The 21,948-nt window shown below is 34.0% G+C and overlaps 1 protein-coding gene across 2 annotated transcripts in view; it reads left to right on the top strand.

The window, feature by feature from the left end:
• Madm (MLF1-adaptor molecule) overlaps positions 1-21,948 on the top strand; it is a 272,739-nt gene that overhangs the window by 197,958 nt on the left and 52,833 nt on the right. Inside the window, exons 2-5 of one of the 2 annotated variants that reach the window (XM_074185139.1) lie at positions 4,470-4,694; positions 8,518-8,648; positions 10,987-11,081; positions 19,731-19,814. In XM_074185139.1, coding sequence (XP_074041240.1) covers positions 4,470-4,694; positions 8,518-8,648; positions 10,987-11,081; positions 19,731-19,814 — 535 coding nt within the window. The remainder of the gene's footprint in view (positions 1-4,469; positions 4,695-8,517; positions 8,649-10,986; positions 11,082-19,730; positions 19,815-21,948) is intronic. The other variant, XM_074185140.1, reaches the window with a different exon arrangement.

Below are 21,948 nucleotides of genomic sequence, written 5' to 3'. Positions count from 1 at the left end.
CATTGTGTGTGAAATTTAACAGCCACGGCTTCTCTAGTTGAAGCGCATCCGAAACGTCCAATTTTCCATGACTTTGGCTCATGAATCAGGCCGAATTTGACCGATGTCATAGGTTATGTTGGCTTTGAGGACCGCTGCGATTTGTGGCTTATTTGCATACACCTGCGATTTAAGGAAACCCCAGAAGAAAAAGTCCTCAAATCGCTCGTATACAATATCCAATTAGGCATGAGCTGTGTGGCACGTATCGCCGTCCTATTGAAACCATATGTCATTGGAGTCCAGATCCAATCCAATTGAGGCCAAAAGAAATTGGTAATCATCGACCTATGGTGCTTGTCGTTGACAGTGATGGCCTGGCAAACGTTCTCAAAGAAATATGGACCGATGACGCCGTCAGCCCAAAATCCATACCAAACAGTGACTTTTTGGGGATGCATTGGACGCTCTTGGATCTCATGTGCATTGATGTCGTTCCAAATTTGACAATTTTGTTTATTCACGTACCCATTCATCCAAAAATAGGTCCCATCGCTGGAAATTATTTTTCGATGGAAATTTGGGTCAGTTGCCAACTATTCCAGAGCCCATGCAACGAACACACGTCGTTGTCTATGGTCGTTTACTTTCAGTTCCTGGGTCAGTAATTTTGTACGGGTGCAGGTCACGACGCAAAATTCGTCAAGTTGTGGTCTGCTAAAGACCAAGTTCTTGTGAGCGACGCGAAATCGACTGCCTCGGATTCTCCTGTACACTCTCACAGACAGCGTCGATGTTTTTCGGCATATCTTGCGTTTTGTAGACGAACGGGTCGATCGTTAACTGAACTAGTGGACACAAATTCATCCATCACATTGCTAATGGTCTTCTCGGTAGGACAATTATGCCGACCATAAAAGGGGCAAAGCGCACGGTACGTTGCCCGATCGGAACAACCATTTTGATAAAACAATTTTATAATTTGTACGTGTTGTTGAATACTATATTCGTCCATGGTATTTTGACGAAACAGACTGAATGAATGACAACTAATTTGACAGATGTAGCTTCAACAAGATGGCCGTAATGAATTGACAAAGTTCATGAGTCCCGTCACTTTTGAATAAAAAATAGCTCGCCTTTCAATTTGAATTAACGCCATATATCATAATACGTAGGTATAGAAACAGTAGGAGCGAGTTGAAAAAATCCAATTCAATATAATACCTCTTTGAAAGACGCAAAAATAATGCGAAAAATTACATCCCCTTGAAAACAAATTGGCGCCGGTTATGATCAGCGTTAGTAGCATAGTGGCATTTGTTCGGTAATATTTGTCCAGTACGCCTCTGAGAAATGTGTTAGGAAAGTCCTCAAAATGTGGATAGCAGAGCCATCTTCGAAGTTAGTTTAAAACTTTCAATCTTGAAATAGTTTGTATTCAGTAATGTTGCACTTATCACAGCACTACACGACATCACAACTTGTCCGTAGGAATTTACCGATTTCCAGTAAAAATGTCACGAAAGGTTATTATTGAAAACCCTCTTCCGAAAGTTGTCTGTTGAAGCGTCTTCCGAACAAAGTCAAGTCATTCCCATTTATATTCACTGTTCTCGAGACGCTTCCTCCCTAATCTTTCATCGTTCTTGTCTCTATCGATATCACAAAAGAATATTAAGTGGGTGCGTCAAGAATGCTGCTTGCTTCGATTCGGACGTTGACAGAAGCACGTAGGCGAAATTAGGAGATAGGTCTGTAGGCCACATTTTAGGATGACTCAGAACCCCGTTTATCAGCTGTTAAAGCGAATGGATCATTGACATTTTTTCACAAAACAAACAAATACTGAATGAGTAGTGGTGTGGTAGGAGAGATTATCTGTTTTTCATACAGTAACTAATGGGGTATTTTGGGTTCCGGTTCTACTTTGTGTATTAAGCGATTTATATTTGTTGTAGCTTTTATAGAATTTGAAATGACTCGGTCGGATTAACAAACAATTTTTCGTTTGTTTTTAATTTTCTGACACAGAAACATTCTTGTTGAATAGTACTTTGCCATTTTCAGGAATAGTCCCAATGTATGTGGTATCGACATGTACCTCCATCTTGATTTATAATTTTCTTTATTCAAATAATTTTGTCTTGTTATCAAATTAATGATGTAAATAACATTATTTTAGATCTTCCACATGGTTGTTTGAACGGTACAATCACCTTTCAGTTTGCATGCAAGTTTTTTGATCGATTTCTAGGATGTTTGTTCTGAACTAGACATGTGCTTTCAATTCGAATTTTTCAGGTAATAGGTATATTCTATGTCGAATGTCACCTTGCACCTATTTATGTTCGAGTCGTACAAATCCAACTTACACCGTACATTTCGTGTACTATTTTTCAATCTATCCATTGCTTTTCTTTCAGTCTCATGAGACACACATTTTTTTCTTTGACGACCTGAATGTAAACTGAATTATATTACCTTTCCGTTAAATCCTCCAAATAGTCTAGCGTTCGAAATTTTATTGGTCTTTCGTGACTATCTAGATATATTTGTTTTGAATATTTTGTAAATTGACTTCAATTTATCCCAAACTAGGTTTTTTTCGGGAAATTAAGTTTAAAACTTTTGTCGACTATTTTTTCTTCAGTTATCAGTTTTCAGAAATTGCAAGTTATAAATGAAAAAATAACGGCTTTATTTTTCATCAAAGTATATTCAAACCAATTGTAAATTTAGTTGTTTTCCATTCAAGATAGTTTCTTGAACCATTAAAACGCGAGCTGTAAATAGTTGATTCGCACTCTTTGGACTATTTTCAATGATATTACAGAGATTGTCGGATAAACGCGTTCATATTTTACATTTGTTCAAATGTACGAGTATATTTGATGGAAATCTGCTGAGAAACATTTATGATTTTTTTTACTATTTCATGGGAGTCGGGAATTTTCAAGGATGACGACAACAAGTTGATAATTATTCATCCTGAATTTTTTGTGTTCCTGAATCTAAGACGATGACAAAATGGCTTCAATACAACAAACTCATACTGAACATTGATGAAACTTACTATATGACATTCACTTCATATAAACATAATTTGCCTCAACTAGGAAATCTAAAAATTAATAAAAATACTCTAATAGCAGAAACCGAGTTCGTTAAGTATCTTGGAATTATTATGGACAGACATTTACGGTGGGACCTTCATGCTAATTCTATGACAAAAAAAATTAGAGGACTGATTGGTAGACTCAGGTATTTAGCGAACTTTCTGGATATCCGTCACTTAAAAATCGTTTATTTTGCATTAATTCAGTCTCACTTATCTTATGGTATCCTGGGTTGGGGAGGTATTCTTGACTGTCACCTAGAAATAGTTAATGTTTTACAAAAATGGGTTTTGAGAATCATCCAGAATAAAAGAATCACCTTTCCCATTAATGAACTTTTTCTATTGAGCAAAATATTCGACATAAGACAGTTATACTGCCAAAGAATTATTCAGAGTATTCACCAATCATTAATTAAGCTCAAACCTATAGAACATAATCACGCCACTCGTGGTAAAAGCGAAATGTTGAAGTTCCCAAAATGTGACAAAAATATTGGACAGATAAGTGTGTTGTATCTAGGCCCCAAATTATATAACAATTGAAATTGATAAGTAATGAAAATTCATTCAAACATAATTTGAAAAAATGGATTCTTAATACGAATAGGATATTCTTTAGTGACCTAGTGAACAATAACATGTAATTAATAATGAAAAACTACCATTTTCCGATTCTGACACAAGTACCGATTGTGAAAATAAGAAACCTATTTGTTTGAAGGTGATTGACAATGTTTCATGATGAATTTCATTAGTTTGGACTTCCATTGTCTACTATATAAAATGATTCAGGTTTATTTTGGTTAATATAATTGTTATTTTCAGCTATTAATTTTCAATTCTTCTTTTTTAGTTGTTTCAGGGATTTCAAATCATTTTATATAGTAGACAATGGAAGTCCGAACTAGTGAAATTCAATAAACCTATTGTTACTAACTTGCCGAATGTGAAAAATTCAGCATGGCTGACCTATAATGATTGATTTCTGGATTATACAGTATCGCATCACCCTTACATTGTAATTGCCAAGTAGATTTTCTCTCACGTAGAATCACTTGCTTCTGTGAATACATTTCATGGTATTTATGTAATGTTCAATTGCTTTTTGTTAATTTCTTGTTGTTGAATAAACATCATTATTACTATTATATTGCAAAAAATGGCTTTGAAGTTTTTTCACGCATGAAAAATTATAGTGATCCCAATGATCCTATAAATGTGGTAAAGAATTAGATTCCGTGAAATACTGAATCACGTGATCTGCTAAAATATAGCCTAAACATGGATTAATAGAATTTTTATTGCGACTCAAAATTCAACCCCCAGATCTTTGAAGGCTAACGGTTCTTATACTTTGTTTCATTTCCAGGTGGAACAGAGGGATGTGCCGGGAATCGATTGCGCTTACTTGGCCATGGATACTGAAGAGGGCGTTGAAGTCGTCTGGAACGAGGTCCAGTTTTCGGAAAGAAAAAATTTCAAGAACCAAGAGGAAAAAATTCAACTAATTTTCGAAAATCTCACCCAGCTCGAGCATCCGAACATTGTCAAATTTCATAGATATTGGACTGATACGCATAACGATAAACCACGGGTATGTCTTTAAATATTTTGTATTTATATTTTTTTTTCATTTGCTATAACTTATCAGAGCTTATCTATGTGGAGTTTCTCATCATAATATTAGGTTAAATTTATTAACAAATCATTTCTTTCTCGAGCAGCGATGGGGGAGAGTCGGCTAATGCCGTTATATTTGATATTCCAACTCATACAAACTCTATTGAGAATGTTTGTTTCAAAAACATATTTTTCATATTGAAAACTATTTACAATAGTTACAAGAACTGTTCAAAACGTTAAAGTGAAAACACTATTCCAAAAATGTATGTATTCGATTCAAAAAGTTTCGCAATCGACGAATATGATTGGTTTTGAATAGTTGTCTGCAATATTAATCGTCACTAATCGTCACCGTATTAGGAATCACACGTTAAAAGGTAAGATCTCGTTAGTCCTTAGCTCGCACAAGTTTCTCAACTTCTGAGACTTGCCGTTCGTATAGGGGCGACAGCTGAATAACGGAAAGACTGCTTTTAGCAAAGCCGATACTTTATTAAATAATAAATAATGTAATAGTTGCTTACTTTTTAATATTGATAATAAACAAACTTTGTTTCATTATTAATCAAGGAATTAAGTACCTATTTACAAAAAATATAAACTATACTCTACCCTTGAGATTAAAAATGACCGCTGATGTCACGTAATTTGAATCCGCGAACGTTATAAAATTTCAACAGAATTAGAAAATGTTCTGTGTTTGTATAGTTTGATTTATACTGTTCTATTTGTATTCGAAAAATTTCGTGGAAGTTTCAATGTAGGAAAATACAATTTTCAAGAGTTTTCTTGTTATGATTCTGCTGTTATCCTTGATAAAAACTCCCACAATAGTCTTCGAATTACTGATACAGTTTAATTTTTGAATAAATAGAATGAACAGAAGTTTAGCGGTCCACAGTCCTGATTTTTTTTCGTTGAATGTGATTTCCATTGAGTCGTAAATGAATTACGATAAACAAATAGTTCTTTGGCAGAACAACAAGAATTTGAATTGAATATAATTAGTTATAGGTAGGATTTCAATTGGTTATTAATATTTCGTTTAGGGATAAAATAATACATATTAATAACTGCTTGAATTTTTTCCAATCTCTGTTTTACTTTCATTTTAAAAATATTCATTTAACGCTTTTCATTTATTTTCGAAATGTGTGCTCAAATGGTCTGAACTTGAATGGCATTGTACCTACTCCTATAGACTTTTAAGTATATGAAGAATAAAAATTCTGACCCTTGGTATACAAAGTGGCAAATGTCATTTTTCAATGGGAATAATGAATACAAAGTATATATTTATGACAGCTCAAACACGGTTGTTGATCATGGGGTGTCTTTTGAAAGGCCGATTCTCAGAAATTCAAGGTGGGTAAAATTCTGAACAGAAAAGTTGATGATTTGAGGTTATGTAAAATGCTAGCATCTTCGTAAATCCTAGCGAAACTTTGTCACATATTCTTCTGATTTATATTTCTCTCTCTATCTCTTCACGGAAACAATCATTTCAATTTATTTATGACCGTCTATAAGATTGTGTAATAACTGCTAAGAATGTGATGATATAATTGAAATATTCTTGAAAGTAATACATTCACTTCGCAACTTTGTCGTTTTCAGCTTAAACACTTTAATTTTATTTTCAAACCATTAACTATTGTTCGGACAGACCTAGACAATAAACTAACTTCGGTTAGTATAATTCTATCTAGGCTATATCGAAATTTAATCTAAGCGTGACGATCCAAAGTGACAAACCTATAGGTAGGGCATCGAATCACTCAAAAACTTGAAATGATACACAAATACTTCTTGTATTACATATTAGTTATCATGTTCTTAGTTGAATTTTGAAAATTCATATAAAATGGGTAACTTTTAGAGGTAACAAATTGATGAGCTCAAAATAATGATATGAAGAAATGATTCAGCACCAAATAACACGCTTAAAGTGATTCTTCAAAAGCTGCTCAATCAGCTTCTATTTATATCCGCAGTACCAACACCAAAGGTGAGTCAGAGATGCACCTCTAATGTGGCTTCTTTGAAGATTTCGACATTTCCTTGATTGGATTTGCAGGAGGCTATGATGCTCTCAAAATTGATGAATCAGATCACTTTCGTTCAAATTTTCGATTCATCTATAGTTCACAAGATACTTTGTCATGCAGGTCAGCTACAACGACTTGTATCTTTTCGAGAAAGTCTGTCATTAACAAAAAAAAACATCGCAAGACAATTCGTTCATGAAAAGATGGGAATACAAATGTAATGAGGTTAACCTTAGACGATAAATTTTATTGAATCAATATTATTTAGACAGTAAATGTCAAAATAACGGTAACTCTCACACAACTCAATAATACTGATCCATGAAGTGTTATTTTGCAATTGTATAAGCAGAAAGAATGGACTTATGATGCACTGTTTGGAACCTTTGGTGGAGTAATGAAGATGATCACTTGGTGATCGAAACACGTATCAAGGTGTTAAAATAACGGTTTGGTGTTGGGAAAAAACTCCAGTTATATTATTTAGAGAGAATGGAGCTTGTCAGAAAGGAGTCAGTTCTAATCTCATCTGGTTTGGTCATCAAGACGAGGAGAAAACGGAAACAAGAAACAGAATGAAAGATGATGAAATATTTTTGAAGGATGGATAAATAACTGTGTCAACACCAAGTTCCATTGGTTTCACCTTTTGTAATATTGACTACCTGAAGAAGCATTCAGCTTAAGGGCTCCCTACGCAGTCAATATTATTGACACAGTATCGATTTTGATCAATAGATTGACCGTATGAGGAGTACATTGATGGCAGTAGTATTGATGAAAAAAAAGCCCGATTTATAATATATGCTCATTGCTCATGGTATAATAAAAAGTATCCAATGATATTGCTTGTTACTAGAAATCTTAATGCGACTGCAAGTTGTTCCGATGGTGAAATGGCCTTCTTCATAATTGTATCGTGCTTTAAAATAACGAATGAAACCAATCCAATTAGGTATTGAAACAATTTTTTATCCATTCTTGAAGAAATTTTTTAACCAGCTCTCAATTCAAACTATTCTTTGTCTCTTTTCTCTCCTCGAAGAGCAAAGCAAATACGATTAGAACGAGAAGACGCATCCTTACTGATTTAACAATTGAAAGTGACACTTTATTGATTGATATTATTTAGTCGTGTGAAGGTCACCGTGTATCACCTTAAATTAAGTCAGTAATATTGTTTCAATAATAATAAGCGTTGTAAGGTCTACCTGAGTATATTGCAATATTTGCCTGGCAAATGGAAGAAATGCACAAATTGTTGCATGATTCATGTTTCTGTGTTGTAGCAATAGCATTTGGTACCAATTTCTCAACAGCTTCAATATATAAAGCTGTTGTAGCGGTTAACGGAACAAATTTTGTCGGTTCTGAACATGAAGTTGGTGAACAAAACAAATTCTCTGGAAAGAATCACATAGTTATTTATACCTCCCTTTCACCATATTTTGGTGAACTCTAGGAGTAAAATCCACAAAATATCATTTTGACCCTGAACGTGAAAAAATCCATAGACTGGAAGTTTTATGCCTATGGCTTTCGAGATCATTTCAACAATAAATAATGTTGATGTCTGTTATTTTAATTGCATAGTTTTGTAAATTGTGATATTCGGCTGTAAGCCAGCCTTTTTTACCCAATGTTAACCCATTGGTGTTTGGAACATGCCACTGTCTGAATCTATCTAGTCATGGGAACACAATTGCCCTTTCAAAGGATGATTTCTACAGTCCAATTGTTTTTCAGGTCATATTCATCACAGAATACATGTCGTCAGGTTCGTTGAAGCAATTCCTCAAGAGGACCAAACGAAACGTGAAGAGACTGCCACTGCAAGCTTGGAGGAGATGGTGTACTCAAATCCTCTCAGCCCTGAGGTAAATGAATTTCGTAATTAGTAAAAACTGCAAAATATATTTCATTCCCTAGGTGTAAGATATGTTTCCCATTTTGACAGCATTGTATATTTACGTAGTTTGTAAGTTATATCTCTATGAATTTGATACGCTATCGCCACAATATTCAGTTTTTTTGTAAGTATGTAAATGAATAATTGTGGTCGAACTCTGTTTTTTTGGTTATTTCTATTTGGTATTGTTGTATTTTTCGCAGTGTCACCCCGAAGGTAAGTCAGTTGACGTCCTGGATATCTGTAAATATCTAATCTATCATTTCGGAGTTTTGTCTCAATCAAATTTGGCCTAGTAAAACCGAAACGATATTTTTGAAAAACACTAAACGATTATCCGTTTCACTTTTGATTTGTCGGTGGCTCGTGTGGTTGGAGCAACGCGTCGGCAATTCGGAAAAGTATCGGGTTCAAATCCTAAGTGTTGCAGATAATCGTCCGCGGTCAATAAATTTTTCAAAATTCTCCAAATGCTTTCCGGTACGAAAACTCGACGATTTCTCTCAGCAGTTCGCAGCGATGAGATTGGCCGGCGTTCGTCGAGCAGCGTTGCCAGATCTAGCCCGTTTTTTCTTTTTCCTTTTTTCGATCCGAAATCCACTCGTTTTCCCAACCTCTCACCACCTAAATTATTCCTTTTCACGCTAATATGGTGAGTATACCAAAATAAATATATATGAGTTCGTTCAATTTTTGTTTATCAAACTCCTCACAGTTTGAATGTTATTTGACTTTTTGTAAAAATGATTTAAACATGTTGTCGGGTCAGTGACAGTGCATTTGCCTCAGTGCTTTGATCTTTTAATTAGTATTTCCGGAATTTTACCGGAAACGTATGATTTTGAAAAAATGTGTTGATCCCTCAGCTCACTTGTCGAGCGCCTTAACCTCAAAAGGGCAATATAAATCTAGAATATACAAAAATTTTCCATAGTTTGTACAAACATAACCTCAAATTTCAGTTTCAGATTTTCCAATCATTCTATATATGGTTTTTAATGAGCTAAAATAATGTCCAAATGTTATTTTATATATCTTGTATTGGCATGTATTTTTTCGTTTTTCTGAAGGCCTAACGTAAATTAGCCGAATTTTTCTTTTTTCCTTGATTTTCATCGTGTTCCAACGCTTTTGTTATTGCAACTGTCGTATTTCATTTTTTTCTCTACTGAACAATATAAATTACCTATTTTATGCATCAAAAACATGTATTGACCAGAAATTACGCCATATTTCTCCAAATACATACATTCATATAAATAATGATATGGTAAAACAAGCAAAGGTGATAGAAGGATGTCAATTTGTTCTAATATAAAGAAAACTAGATATTTCAATAAGAATTATTAAGGTTATGCATTTCTTCTATTGCTCTTGCTGATAATTTTGATGTTATGGAAAAATAGAAATACGATAAACGATTTCCTTTTAGGTTGAGTCCATCGCTAAAAATAATCTAAAAATAATCATGCTGATAGAAAATATGTCAATAAATATAACTGAACTTATTTTAGTTCTTTACAGACGCTTCATCCTTCAAACATTTTTGATAATTATAAACTCGATTTTTGAGATTATGTTGCGAGGAGGAAGGGCTAGAGATCTGAAAGAAATTCGCTGTTGCTAACCCAATACTTTTGATTTGGTGTCAAATCAAGAATTTTGGATGCCATTCAATATTAAATTGTTGAGATAGGATGGTGACGCACTGATGGACAATTTTTTTTATAGGTGAAAGGTGAACTCTTCTTTTTTAAATTGCAGAGCAATATACAGAAAGTCCAATTACATTTGATTAGTGGGGAGCCATTGAATTCTATGATTTCAAAGAAGTACCTATGGGACACGTTTCGGCAGTGCTATCGTTCAATTCCACGTAGTTTTGCACAATTTTTCTTTAATTTCTTGCATCATAAACTAATGTGTGTATGCGTGGGTGTATTTTGGCCGTTTCCTGCTTCTGCGAGCATCTAAAAAAGACTTGCGATTGACACTGATTTTAGTTTAGTTCATCAGAGACTCACAAGTGCTGAAATAAATGCTAGGAACGAGTGGACTTTAGTAAGGTGAGTAATCCGTGCCAAAGTAAAGGAAGTCATCTCAAAGGTATTTCTCTGAAATGTCAAATAGAAGTACCGTCGGACTACCTACAGCAAACAGTCTCTTTTTTGTTTCTCATTTCCTTTTTGTGTTCCTAGATCCTAGTCCCTAACATTCGAGACGCTCTTCCCGATCTCTTCGAAAAAACCGTCTGGCAACACTGTGGCCGAAGTTCAATGAATGCAGAATGTTTGTTTTCTTTCCAGTTACTTGCATTCCTGTTCTCCACCAATCATCCACGGCAATCTGACCTGCGATACCATTTTTATACAGCACAATGGGCTCGTCAAGATCGGATCAGGTAATCACATTTTGAAAACACAAAAAAATTCTCTTTAGAAAAACATGGAAAATTACTTTTTCTGTCACTTCAAAGAGCGAGAGATTGATACTATTCAGATTGTTCGGCGATCGCTGCATAGGTTAGCATTGACGACGGCAGATCGTTAAGCGTGTCTCAGATTGTCGTTGTTCAATTATTTTTTACACTGCCCCGTCAATTTAATTTCAGAATATTTCGTACGAGATTTTTGAAGATGCGAAAACTCCGAGTATTGATTTTAGATTTCTTTCATTCATATTGTACGTTTTTTTTTCACAATAATAGGATCAGTCTGTTTATAATATTTTTATACAAACATATTGACTTTTTAAACATATATGAAGTATTTTATTTTGAATTCACTTTTTAGTTTCTGTTAATAATCAGTCATAGGATAACTTCTAAAACGATCAAAGTTTCAGATGGTTTCAATAGAAATAGTTAACTGTGATAAAAATGATTTGATGATCTATTTCGAAGACATTTATTCTATTTCATTTCTCATATTCACATTGTACATTATAATATCTGCATTTTGGGTTGCCATTTGATCAGAACTTATTTGCTTTTGAATGGAAAATATGTTTATTCTGAATATCGGCTCTTCCTCAAATATATATTTCTGAAAAAGTGTTGGTTCCAAAAATATTTCCTGATATATCCATATTCTTAAAACACTAAAAGTTTTTCAATACATTTTTTTCTCATCCACATTTAATCAACTTTCATTGGTTCTGGGAAAGTCATTATGCTTATATTAGGAATATATTACATTCCAAACTGCATATATTTAGGAAGAAATAGTTGTATTCAGTTAAACAAAATATATCTCGATTGGTTGAGGAATAGTTTTTATCAAATGTCATCCCTACCATAACGTCACTATCAGTGCTTACATCCAAAGATATTTTTTTCACATGTTCGGGAAATTCAACAGAGCTAATAAATGCTTATTATCTAACGATAGTTTGGGAAAAATAACAGTCAGTGTAATCGTAACTCATTAACAATCAATTATTGATGAGATTCAGCACAGTTGAGTTTGACTAAAAATTGGACGTGAACGACAGTACTCAATTTGAAATTTGATCAAAAAGAGTGGAAAAAAATTGTTCTGAATCTTCCTTTTAACGCCATATTGAAGCATCTAACAATCTTCTGAATAATATTTTGTTATGAGGTGAAGTAAGTTTTTATTGTTTCAATAATACTTATTGAAGTACTGGAGACTTACAAATCTTCATTATGAAATGTTTCGATGTGAATTGAAAAATGTAATGAGTAGAGAATAAAATGAAAACATTTCCGATAAATTTGGTGTGTTAGATCGCTTGATTCAGAGTTTGTGGTGAACTTTTCAAAAATGTACAAAGCATTCATATTACTGTGAATGAATATTTCTGTTTTCGTTTTTTCTTTCAACTCCGGCCTCGAAAAATTATAAACCTTATAAGCATGAAAAATTTTCCAGATATGAATCTCTCATTGATACAGTAGATGACATATTTACCTGCTGGAAAAATATGTTTCAGGTATATTCATATACAAAGCAAAGGTAAAATCACTCTCTAGGTTTAAACCCATCAAACCAGATTTTTTCAAACTTTTTGCTGCTTTGCCGCCCGAGTTGTAACTTTTTCCAAGTTTCCGAGAATCACAACAGTATTATGGATCTATTGCGTTTTTTCACCCCTTTTATGATTTACTCTTTCCAACAATTCCTCGATTAATTTGATAAAAATTGGTTTGTCCGTAATCTACTAGCCTCCTGTGTGATCAGTGTCTCACATTCCCATAAAACATGACGAGCTGTCTCTGTCCCTTTGATGCATTGCTTGCAATTAAGGTCTCTAATATACTGCACTATTTTGTTCAAATGTTCACCGAATAAGATTTGAAATAATTATTCTGAGGCAACTCTGTTGAAGCCGTTTTTTTCCAAGACCCTTTATGAAGATTTTCCTTTGTGTGTTCCCGGATGTTCCCTAGCACAGTTTATTCATTTTCTAATTGTTTCCATTCAGACCCCATTCAGTGCCCATATATGGAGTTCATGATCCATGTCTAGTACACCCAAAACTTTTTTTGTTGCATATGATTCCAGAGTGACCTGGAACCCAAAATAGAGTCAGTCTATTTCTTTCTTCTGCTTAGAAGACGAATGTATATTGATATTCGTAAAGGAGTAGCTGTAATGTGAATTTCCTCATGTACAATATATATAGATCACGCCCCCTGTTCGGTTTTCAACCCGTCTGTAAATCAAGTATTTCTATCAAGCATGTTCTCTGGAAAACTGAGTCTCATCCACTCTCACGGTTTTTGTTGGAAGTGCTCTTCTGTGTCATATGGTTTGTGAACTTGTTTCATGCTCGTTCCTCATTAATTTCTGAAATTCCAAATTTGCGTCAGCATCCAGTAGGATTTAGTAATATTGATGTTACTTCTAACATTAAGTACTTGTTAATATTGATGTTACTTCAAACAATTCTAGGCGATTTGACAGATCATCTATACACCTATACATTAGAGAATATTTACTGTTACTATCCTCACTTTTGAAAAATTATGCACTCTAGTCGAGTCCAGTCTCGTTTTTGCTGCTCGCACCCTTACATATACTATATATAGAGGGACTTCAGTCATTTTTTGTATTACCTCATTTCAAATCCATGTCTTTTCACAACTGCAACTTATAACTTCTGCTTTATGCCTCATACTGCTCTAAACTACAAGTTTGGTGCAGCACATCAACTCGACTTGATTGCCATTTATGATGAATTCCTCATTTATCTTCTTTCATTGCCGTAATTTTTCATTAAAGTCTCTGACATGAATCTCGCTCACCATTTCTTCACCACAAGATGAATGTTCAACTAGAGCCCAACGTTATAGAATTTAAAACAGAGTGCATCTAATTCAGAAGTATCTTCCATTTCAATTGACATGAAGTTGTTTCGACACCTTTCACCTATGCTACTGAAAGAAATAATACCAATTGCTTTATTTAGTCTCTCCAGAGTAACTTTGAATTTTTGTCATTCTCTTTAATTTCTTCAGGGTCAGGTTTGAAATTTACCCAACAAAGTACAGTTAAGATTTATTTTTCTTCCTCTCCCTTGCTGTTTCTCCTTCTTTGTCGTCATCATCGTCATGAACCCCACAATTATAATTTCGATTAATGAATTTTCCAACTTCGATTCCATTCATCAACTTTTCTATTATCTAGATGACCTTGAATGAAAGAGTTTCGTCAAGATTTCGAGGTCGATATTTTGGGTCTTGGATTTTTGTCCATTGACAAAACGACAAAAGAAGTTTCTGCTCTTCTGATTGGTCTCTAGTCTGGAGTGGTCTCCTAAAGTATATCTTCTTTAGCTATAACAGTTTTTTCATCTGTCTCCGATAAGGCTCATTATGAATGTAGATTGTATTTTTTGCGAGATAATGCCATAGGTCTAGAGGAATCATTGTCGAATGCTTTTTTCAACCTCAGGGAGAGAAGCTGAGAAATATTTTGTATTACTTTAATATCTGATTTATTTTCATGTTGCGGGTCTGACAACCCGCTGTATTTCGATATCTTTTGACCAAACTAGTAGCTTTCTACTTTGATTGTGGTCAAAAGCTTTATTAATCACTTTTCGTCGACTCTGAACTACTTCAAGTTTTCAATGGCCTTGAATTGAGTCTGTTATATCAGAGTTGTTGCCTCGCTTATGTGATCTTCAACACTTTTGACATTTATGTTCTCTAGCAACTTTGGAATATTGAAACAACCTCTCTCAAAGTCAAAAATATAAAGGTGATCAGTTCTTCCTAGTTGCTTCTTCAAAGGGAATTGAAGACATTTCTCTTGTGTTAATATTTCATAATTTGGATCAAAGAATTCATGCTTTGAACCAAAAACACTTCTTACTGATTGCTGGTTTCACTGATTGTTAATTTTTTCGAATTTTTTGTGCTTTTTGCTTCAATTTTTTAATCTGAGGGCTAAGTTGGCCATGACTATTTAATTATAGCACTAACCTCCCTGTTCCAGCTATCTTCTTTCTATGCTATCTCTTGTTCTTTATGTTTCTTACTCGACTCAGTTTTCTTCACGTTTCCTCTTTTTGGTTCCTATTCCTATGTAATACTTCATACTTTAGTGAGAGGTCAAGTCTTTTGTCCATTAGAAGTTTTCATATCCAGAGCTTCTCGTTTTCCTCTAATTAATTAATGTGTAACCGAATTATACACAGCTGATATAGAATGATTTCGGAATTGTCTTTTTGAATTATCACAGTTCTACTACCAATAAAATTTCCTTAGATATATTCAGGTTCTGTTTTATGGTATGTTCAAGTAGGTCAAATTTGTTTACTGATTGTTTTGTAGGTTCCGAAATTGAACACAGGACTTCGAAAAGAACAATTCCGTCGATTTATTGTTCTCGTTTTATTTTTCTCGTTTTATCCATGGAGTTGTGGAATATTTTTAGGCTACTTTTTATGACTTGGTTCCTTCCACGTAAGATTTACAAATATATATATATATATATATATATATATATATATATATATATATATATATATCTGTTGATGTTTCTCACATTTCAATAGTTTTTTCTTTATTGTTTAAAGAGAGTATTTCAATACTGTTATGACCAGTATTTAATCATGGTTATTTCAAATTCCGAATTCTTTCGACACAAACTGCTTACATTTTAAACTCATAAGGTAGGTAATTTGACTTCTGTCACATTGGAATCAAGTTTTTTAATACGTTCTTTTTACTGGAAACTTTTTCACCATTCTTTTGGTATGCCAGACCATCTATCCACATTCAATTGTGGTCATTTCTTTTTGTGGTTCCTTTTCACACATGTATGTACATGTGTAAAATATATTAATTTGAATATATTTTAATATTTGTGAATACAATTCATGTCACACACAAAACTCAGTGAATTACTTCACATTAAAACTTTATGGAACACTAGAATTTTTTTTGTGAAATCCTGAATCATCAATTATCTATTTTATGGCTTTCCTATTTTGCAGAATTTCCAATGTATTATGAAATTTTACCATTTCATTGCTCATTTTTACAGCAAGCATTTCCTATTTTGTATCTTTTTTCATTGTTGCCTCTGGGAAAAATAGTAGTTGAAATGCAAGGCTTTTTTACAATTCGTATATTCACTTTTCCAACACAAACTTTTGTTTTCCGTCAAATTTGAATATTTTTTCACTTTGGCTATTACTTGTTCACTTCTATTGATTTATTTTTATTTAATTTGCATTTCCATAACTTCCAGTCCAACACTTTCTAATGAAAGGTGTATTTTCACTTGTGTAACTTGACATAATCATTCAAATTTTGGTATCATATTATGCAACCCATATCGTTGCAGGGTTCTGAAAAAAACGTTAGTCTACCTCATAAATATTTTCTGCAATTTCATTTAATTCTTCAAAATAGTGATAGAGTGAAAGACTTTCGTGTGTGATATGATTGTTGGAAAAGTCTTTCCTGGGATTTTTGACGTTTATGAAAATATATTAGATAACTTAATTGATTCATTATTGCAGTCTAAACCATCGAGTTTCGATGAGATGGTAGATTCCCCATCTTCATGAAAGGGTACTTTCTTTGAATTTTCTTCGATCTACTGAATCATTAAAGATATTCACTATTTTTCAAAATAATATTCTAAATAATTAGTCGAAAATACTGATTTCACCGTGGAATGTAATTGTGGATCAAAATTCTCTTCATTGTTACATAATAGCATATGATTTTTTATTTTGACAGTAACACTATTGGTATTTTCACTCATCAGTGACTTGTTGTTTGTGATCAACTGCAAACTCAGTAACCATTTCGAACATATTCTTCTGTTTCAAATGTTCATGCAAAATATAGCCAACAATGCTTCATTGACATCTTTCCAATATTATAGTGTCTGCACACCCTAGCCTCAAATTCATTACAACAAGAAATTGTTGAATTATATTCTAAGCACAAAATCCCCATTATACTCATCAAGTAATCACATTAACTTGAACAGTAAGTTTATCCAATCCAAATATTTCATTCCAAAAACTTCAGTTCTTCGCATATTTCAATGACAAAGTAGTGTCACTGTAAATTCATTTGTTTGTTTTTTGCTGCTTGAGTGCTGTCCATACAGCTTTTGGGGTTTTTCTTCCACATTTTCATAACACCCATTTCAAAAATATTGGTTAGTACTACTTCGAAAGTGTCTCCTCTGTTTGACATTTACCAAATTCTTCTGTCCATAAATTGATTTCCTCCTGTGATCTACTGCCTCACATTCGTATGACAAGCTGCTCTGTCCTTTTGCGTTCCTTCAGCTGAAATATATGTTGTACAGCTTTTTTTTTTGTTCAAATGTCTTCTGAATCGACATAGTCAAATGACTAGCCCTGTAATGTAATTATTATTCACTGATCTCTACTTCGTTGAAGCAATTCTTCATTTCTCATTGAACCAATTCCTGATATGGTCTCATATCATATATGTTGTTGTACCCCAACAGCTCTTTCAAGGCAAATATGGAGTTGATAACCCGTGTCTAGCACCCTCGTTAGCTTTTCATCATTGACTGTAATTTCTGATATTCCTGGCACCCAGTGTAGGGTCAATCTGTTCTGGTATGACAGCTTTTCCGGTCCTTCGCATCATTTTCAGATCAATCTTGATGTCACTCTTAAATTCATCAATGCCTCGAATGTGGCTTGGTTGTCCGTAAGAATATTGATCTGCTCATTTCGTTGAGGCCTCAAAATAATACTTCATGATCTTTGCAAGATTGTGTACTCTTCCGCCTGTATTGACCGAACAGTAGTTGTAACGTGAATTTTTGCCGAAATAGCAAATTGCAGCTCCTTTTCCATTTGCTTGTATAACATGTATTTCTGCCAAGAATGTTTTCTGGATGACTATTCGCCATCCATTCTGCACGATCTATGACTATAACCGTGAATTTTGTGTCGAAAATGTAATTCAGTTTTGATCTTACTCGTTCCTTTGTAGCTTGGTAAATTCCAGTCTGAAGTGACCACTCTTGTCTCTCATCATTTTTACAGTCATACACGGAATTTGTACAATCGGCAGCCTACCATGAAATTTCTTCTACTATTTTTGATAAAACAATTCAATGTCGGGTACTGATGTCTCATTTTTTGATCTTCCTAATCTAGTACTGTTGTATACCACTATTCGGCGACCTACCTCCAACTATACGTTCTGCAACTTCTTTCAAATATTTTCAAGGTTGGAATACCTTGCCAAATTTTTCAAGTGTTTTGCTTTTCTTATTAATGTCAGAACTGATCTTCATTTGGTCTGATGATAATAAAAGTATCTTTCATTAGATTTTCTTGACAGTTCATTTGAAGGTATTGTATGTGCGGAAACGTATTACTTCCTGGTAATGCTTATTTTAAACCGGGGCTTCTATACCAATTCAACAGGATATTTCAAATTGCGAATGTGGACGTTTGGACTTCTGTTAAAGAAAGGCGTAGAACTCCAATCCTACAAAAATGCTAAATATTTGAAATGTCGAATCAGTGGTTAAGAAAGTAAGTTAAAAATAAAAAAAAGGTAAAAACCAAATACAGATATAAAATCATCAACATAAAATGAAAAAAATAATCAAATTGAAAACAAAATCATTTGTAGTTTAAATTTTTCATTATTTTATCTCTGTACTTTGTTTTTATTTAATACTGACATAGAACCATCAAATAATCGACTTTAAATATTTAGTTTTTTTTTTAATGATGTATGATTTAGTTGTAACAGCTTTCCATAATAGAAATTCAGGTTTTCACCATTGAGTTGAACATAAAATCAAAATTTTTCAAAAAAGTTTCGGTATGATTTGAAATGACATCACAATACGACTGAACAAGCATGCCAACTTTATTTTTATGTCAAAATATTGAAATAGACTGAGTATTCCAAAAATCATTCAATATAAATCAAAAGAATTTTTCATTCAATTTTAAAATTATTTACGAAATCAACTGATATCTTTGATATTTTGGGAACAAATAGAAAATCAAAATTGTGTTTTAGGATTTTAATCAAAATTAAAGTTTATTATCTCTTCGAAAGAGATTGACTTACCTAGAACTATGATTTATAAATGTAAGACTCGTATCTCTAAAACTCGATTAACATCTAATTCATTTATTCATATATAAAACTAATGGGCATCGTTTTTAAAATTCTGTGAATGGCGACACTGCTGAAACAAGCATACAGGGTGTGTACTGTAAGGCGCTCGTTAATCCATGCTCAAGCGTTACGCGCATGTAAGGTACTTTTTCTCCGGATACCTTACACTCGTTACTCTACGCTTGAGAATGGATATCTTGTAAAACGTTTGCCTTCTTTGTGCATCCTAATCATTTTCGAAGCGAGAAAAATTCGTATATCCTCTTATTAATTTCTGTTCAAACATATTTTTGGGCGTACTAACCTCAAATATTTTTTTACATTCAGTATTCGAGAATGGTTCGATGGTCTGTTTGTTGTTAATTTTTTCCTATCAGCCAACCATTTTGTAGCTAAAAACTTTCTACTAATTTCCACTTTCGTTTCCTCTAGTGGCTCCCGATTCGATAAACCATCATGTTAAAACGTGCCAGGACGGTTTCAAAAATATGCATTTCATTGCGCCCGAACATCTCAGTAAGTACCGAAATTTTTTGTTTCGTTTTTCACGTGTGGTAATTGGTATTCTTAGAGTCGATTGGCTTTTGTACGTATTTATTTTATTTTATTTTTTTATGCACATTATTAAATTGTTGTTTCCTTTTTTAAATATGTTAATATTAATAAAAGACAAATGACTGCTGAAACGTTAGGGCAGGTTAATTTTTTTTCTAAATTTGATACTGCTCTTTCAATACGAAAGATGATGAATGGTAAAAAATTGAGAATTACAAAGATTTTAAAACTCCCGTTTCATTTATTTTCATTGCTTGATAAGATACATCAAATATACAAATAACAATCTATATTATTTCTTATAAATCATAAAAAACTGTTTATTTAATTAGGTCAAACGACCAAATCAATTTAGCTTCTGAATAAAGGTGAATAATTTATTTGATGTGTGATCTTTATGATTGGATGGCAAAAGTGGGCCTTTGTTTAAGGACAAAACACAAGCACTACAGGAAAATCCTTAAGGCGCTCTAAGAGCGGTGCCTGTGCGAAAGTAGCGTCTCACGTTGGATTTGAATCGCTGGAGATTAAATTCATTTGGAAAAACGTTATCGGGAAGTTTATTCCACATAAACGTAGTTCTCCAAATGAAAGAGTTCTTAATCAGAGAAGTTCGAGGTTTACTGATTCAAAACTCAAAACAATGTACCGCTCTTGGTGGAATAAAATGTGCCAAGTCACTTGAACACCTCCCGTAAGAGTATCTGTAGAAGAAACACAAATCTCCAACCTTTCTACGATGTTCCAGGCTATCAAAGTTGCACGTAAAGATCGCCTCTCCAGGCAGGCGGATGTCTCTTTACAGGATGGAATCCAGCAACTTCAGGGTATGTTTGGGGGCAGAGCTTCATACATAAGAACAGTACTCCAAAGAAGGTCTGGTCTGACCTTTGTAAATCATCAAAAGTTGCTGAGGTGTGTGTGGTTCGGAACATTGTTGCAAGCTTTTGAAAAGCAGCCTTTGCAATTCCAGCGACATAACTGTGCCAAGACATATTGGTGTCCATTTTAATCCCCAATTAACTTATCGAAGCAGAAAGCGGAATTATCTGTCCTGACGTTGAAAACCTGTGTTCTGCTCCAGTACCTGAATTTCTTTTTGTGAAGAATAATCGTATCCAAGTTCAACAGACCCTGGTACATATTCCTGAATGTAATGAAGACCTGATCAGTGGTCAGTCTGTGACTACTTTCATCAGGTAGGTAAGCAACTGAAATTGGAAGTAGGTCTCCTGTGATGCATTTCAGGGGATGCCCTCCCAAGCAGGGTACTAACTGTACCCATCAGCCTATAGAAACTCCCCTGATATCTCAAGTAACATACAGCTATCCGTCCGAGCAGTTCCGAAAGTATCTGCCTTTGAACTATCTTCTGGAGTAATCTCTACCACAGCTAAAATGACATACAGAAGAGATTTCAGCTGATTGGTCGATATTGAGGTTTTCGGTTGTTGAAGGTGCAAGCTCTCCACCTTAATGGCCGCAGAAACCTTCTCATATTGAGGCCTTTGTGAGTCAGCTATACCACAATACATTAAATTAAACCTTTGCAGGGCTTTTTCGTCTTTTGTTTGGCTGAATCATCGTGTGAGCATAAGCATTTGCTGACCTGCTAAAAAGGAGTTTGTTTCCAGTTCTGGTGCTGGATCTTCTTCTGCTGATCAAGAATCTGATGCATGGCAGATTCATAAGTTATTCTGATCTTGAGGAGACGATAAGTCGCTTCCTGGCTGCACCCTCCTTAGTTTGTTAGCAGGATGATTGATTGAAGAACTGAGAAGCTCTTGATTCGGTGTTACAGGGAGAAAAGTTGGGATCTTTTTGTCAACGTTCATCTCCTCGTTAGACTCCGCGATGATTTCTTTGGTTACTCATGGCCTATAAATGGTCCCACAAGTAGCTAGGGAAGGAGGGTTCAGTGCGTCCTCTCGGCATGGATACACATCTTAGGGCTCTGAGCTCCACTGATGACATCACACCCGGGTTTCACAATATTGTTTTGTATATCTCGTCAAGTAATGAAGATATCTGTATTTGAAGATGGGAGTTCAACAACTCAACTTTTTAAGTAATGACATTAGAAAAACACCTTATT

This window comes from Leptinotarsa decemlineata, unplaced genomic scaffold (assembly GCF_025532065.1).
Source record: "Leptinotarsa decemlineata unplaced genomic scaffold, Ldec_3_MD MMD2_tig00026363_RagTag_RagTag, whole genome shotgun sequence".
NCBI lineage: Eukaryota > Metazoa > Arthropoda > Insecta > Coleoptera > Chrysomelidae > Leptinotarsa > Leptinotarsa decemlineata.
The sequence above is the reverse complement of the archived record's forward strand: the minus strand, read 5'-3'. Positions and strand labels throughout refer to the sequence as shown.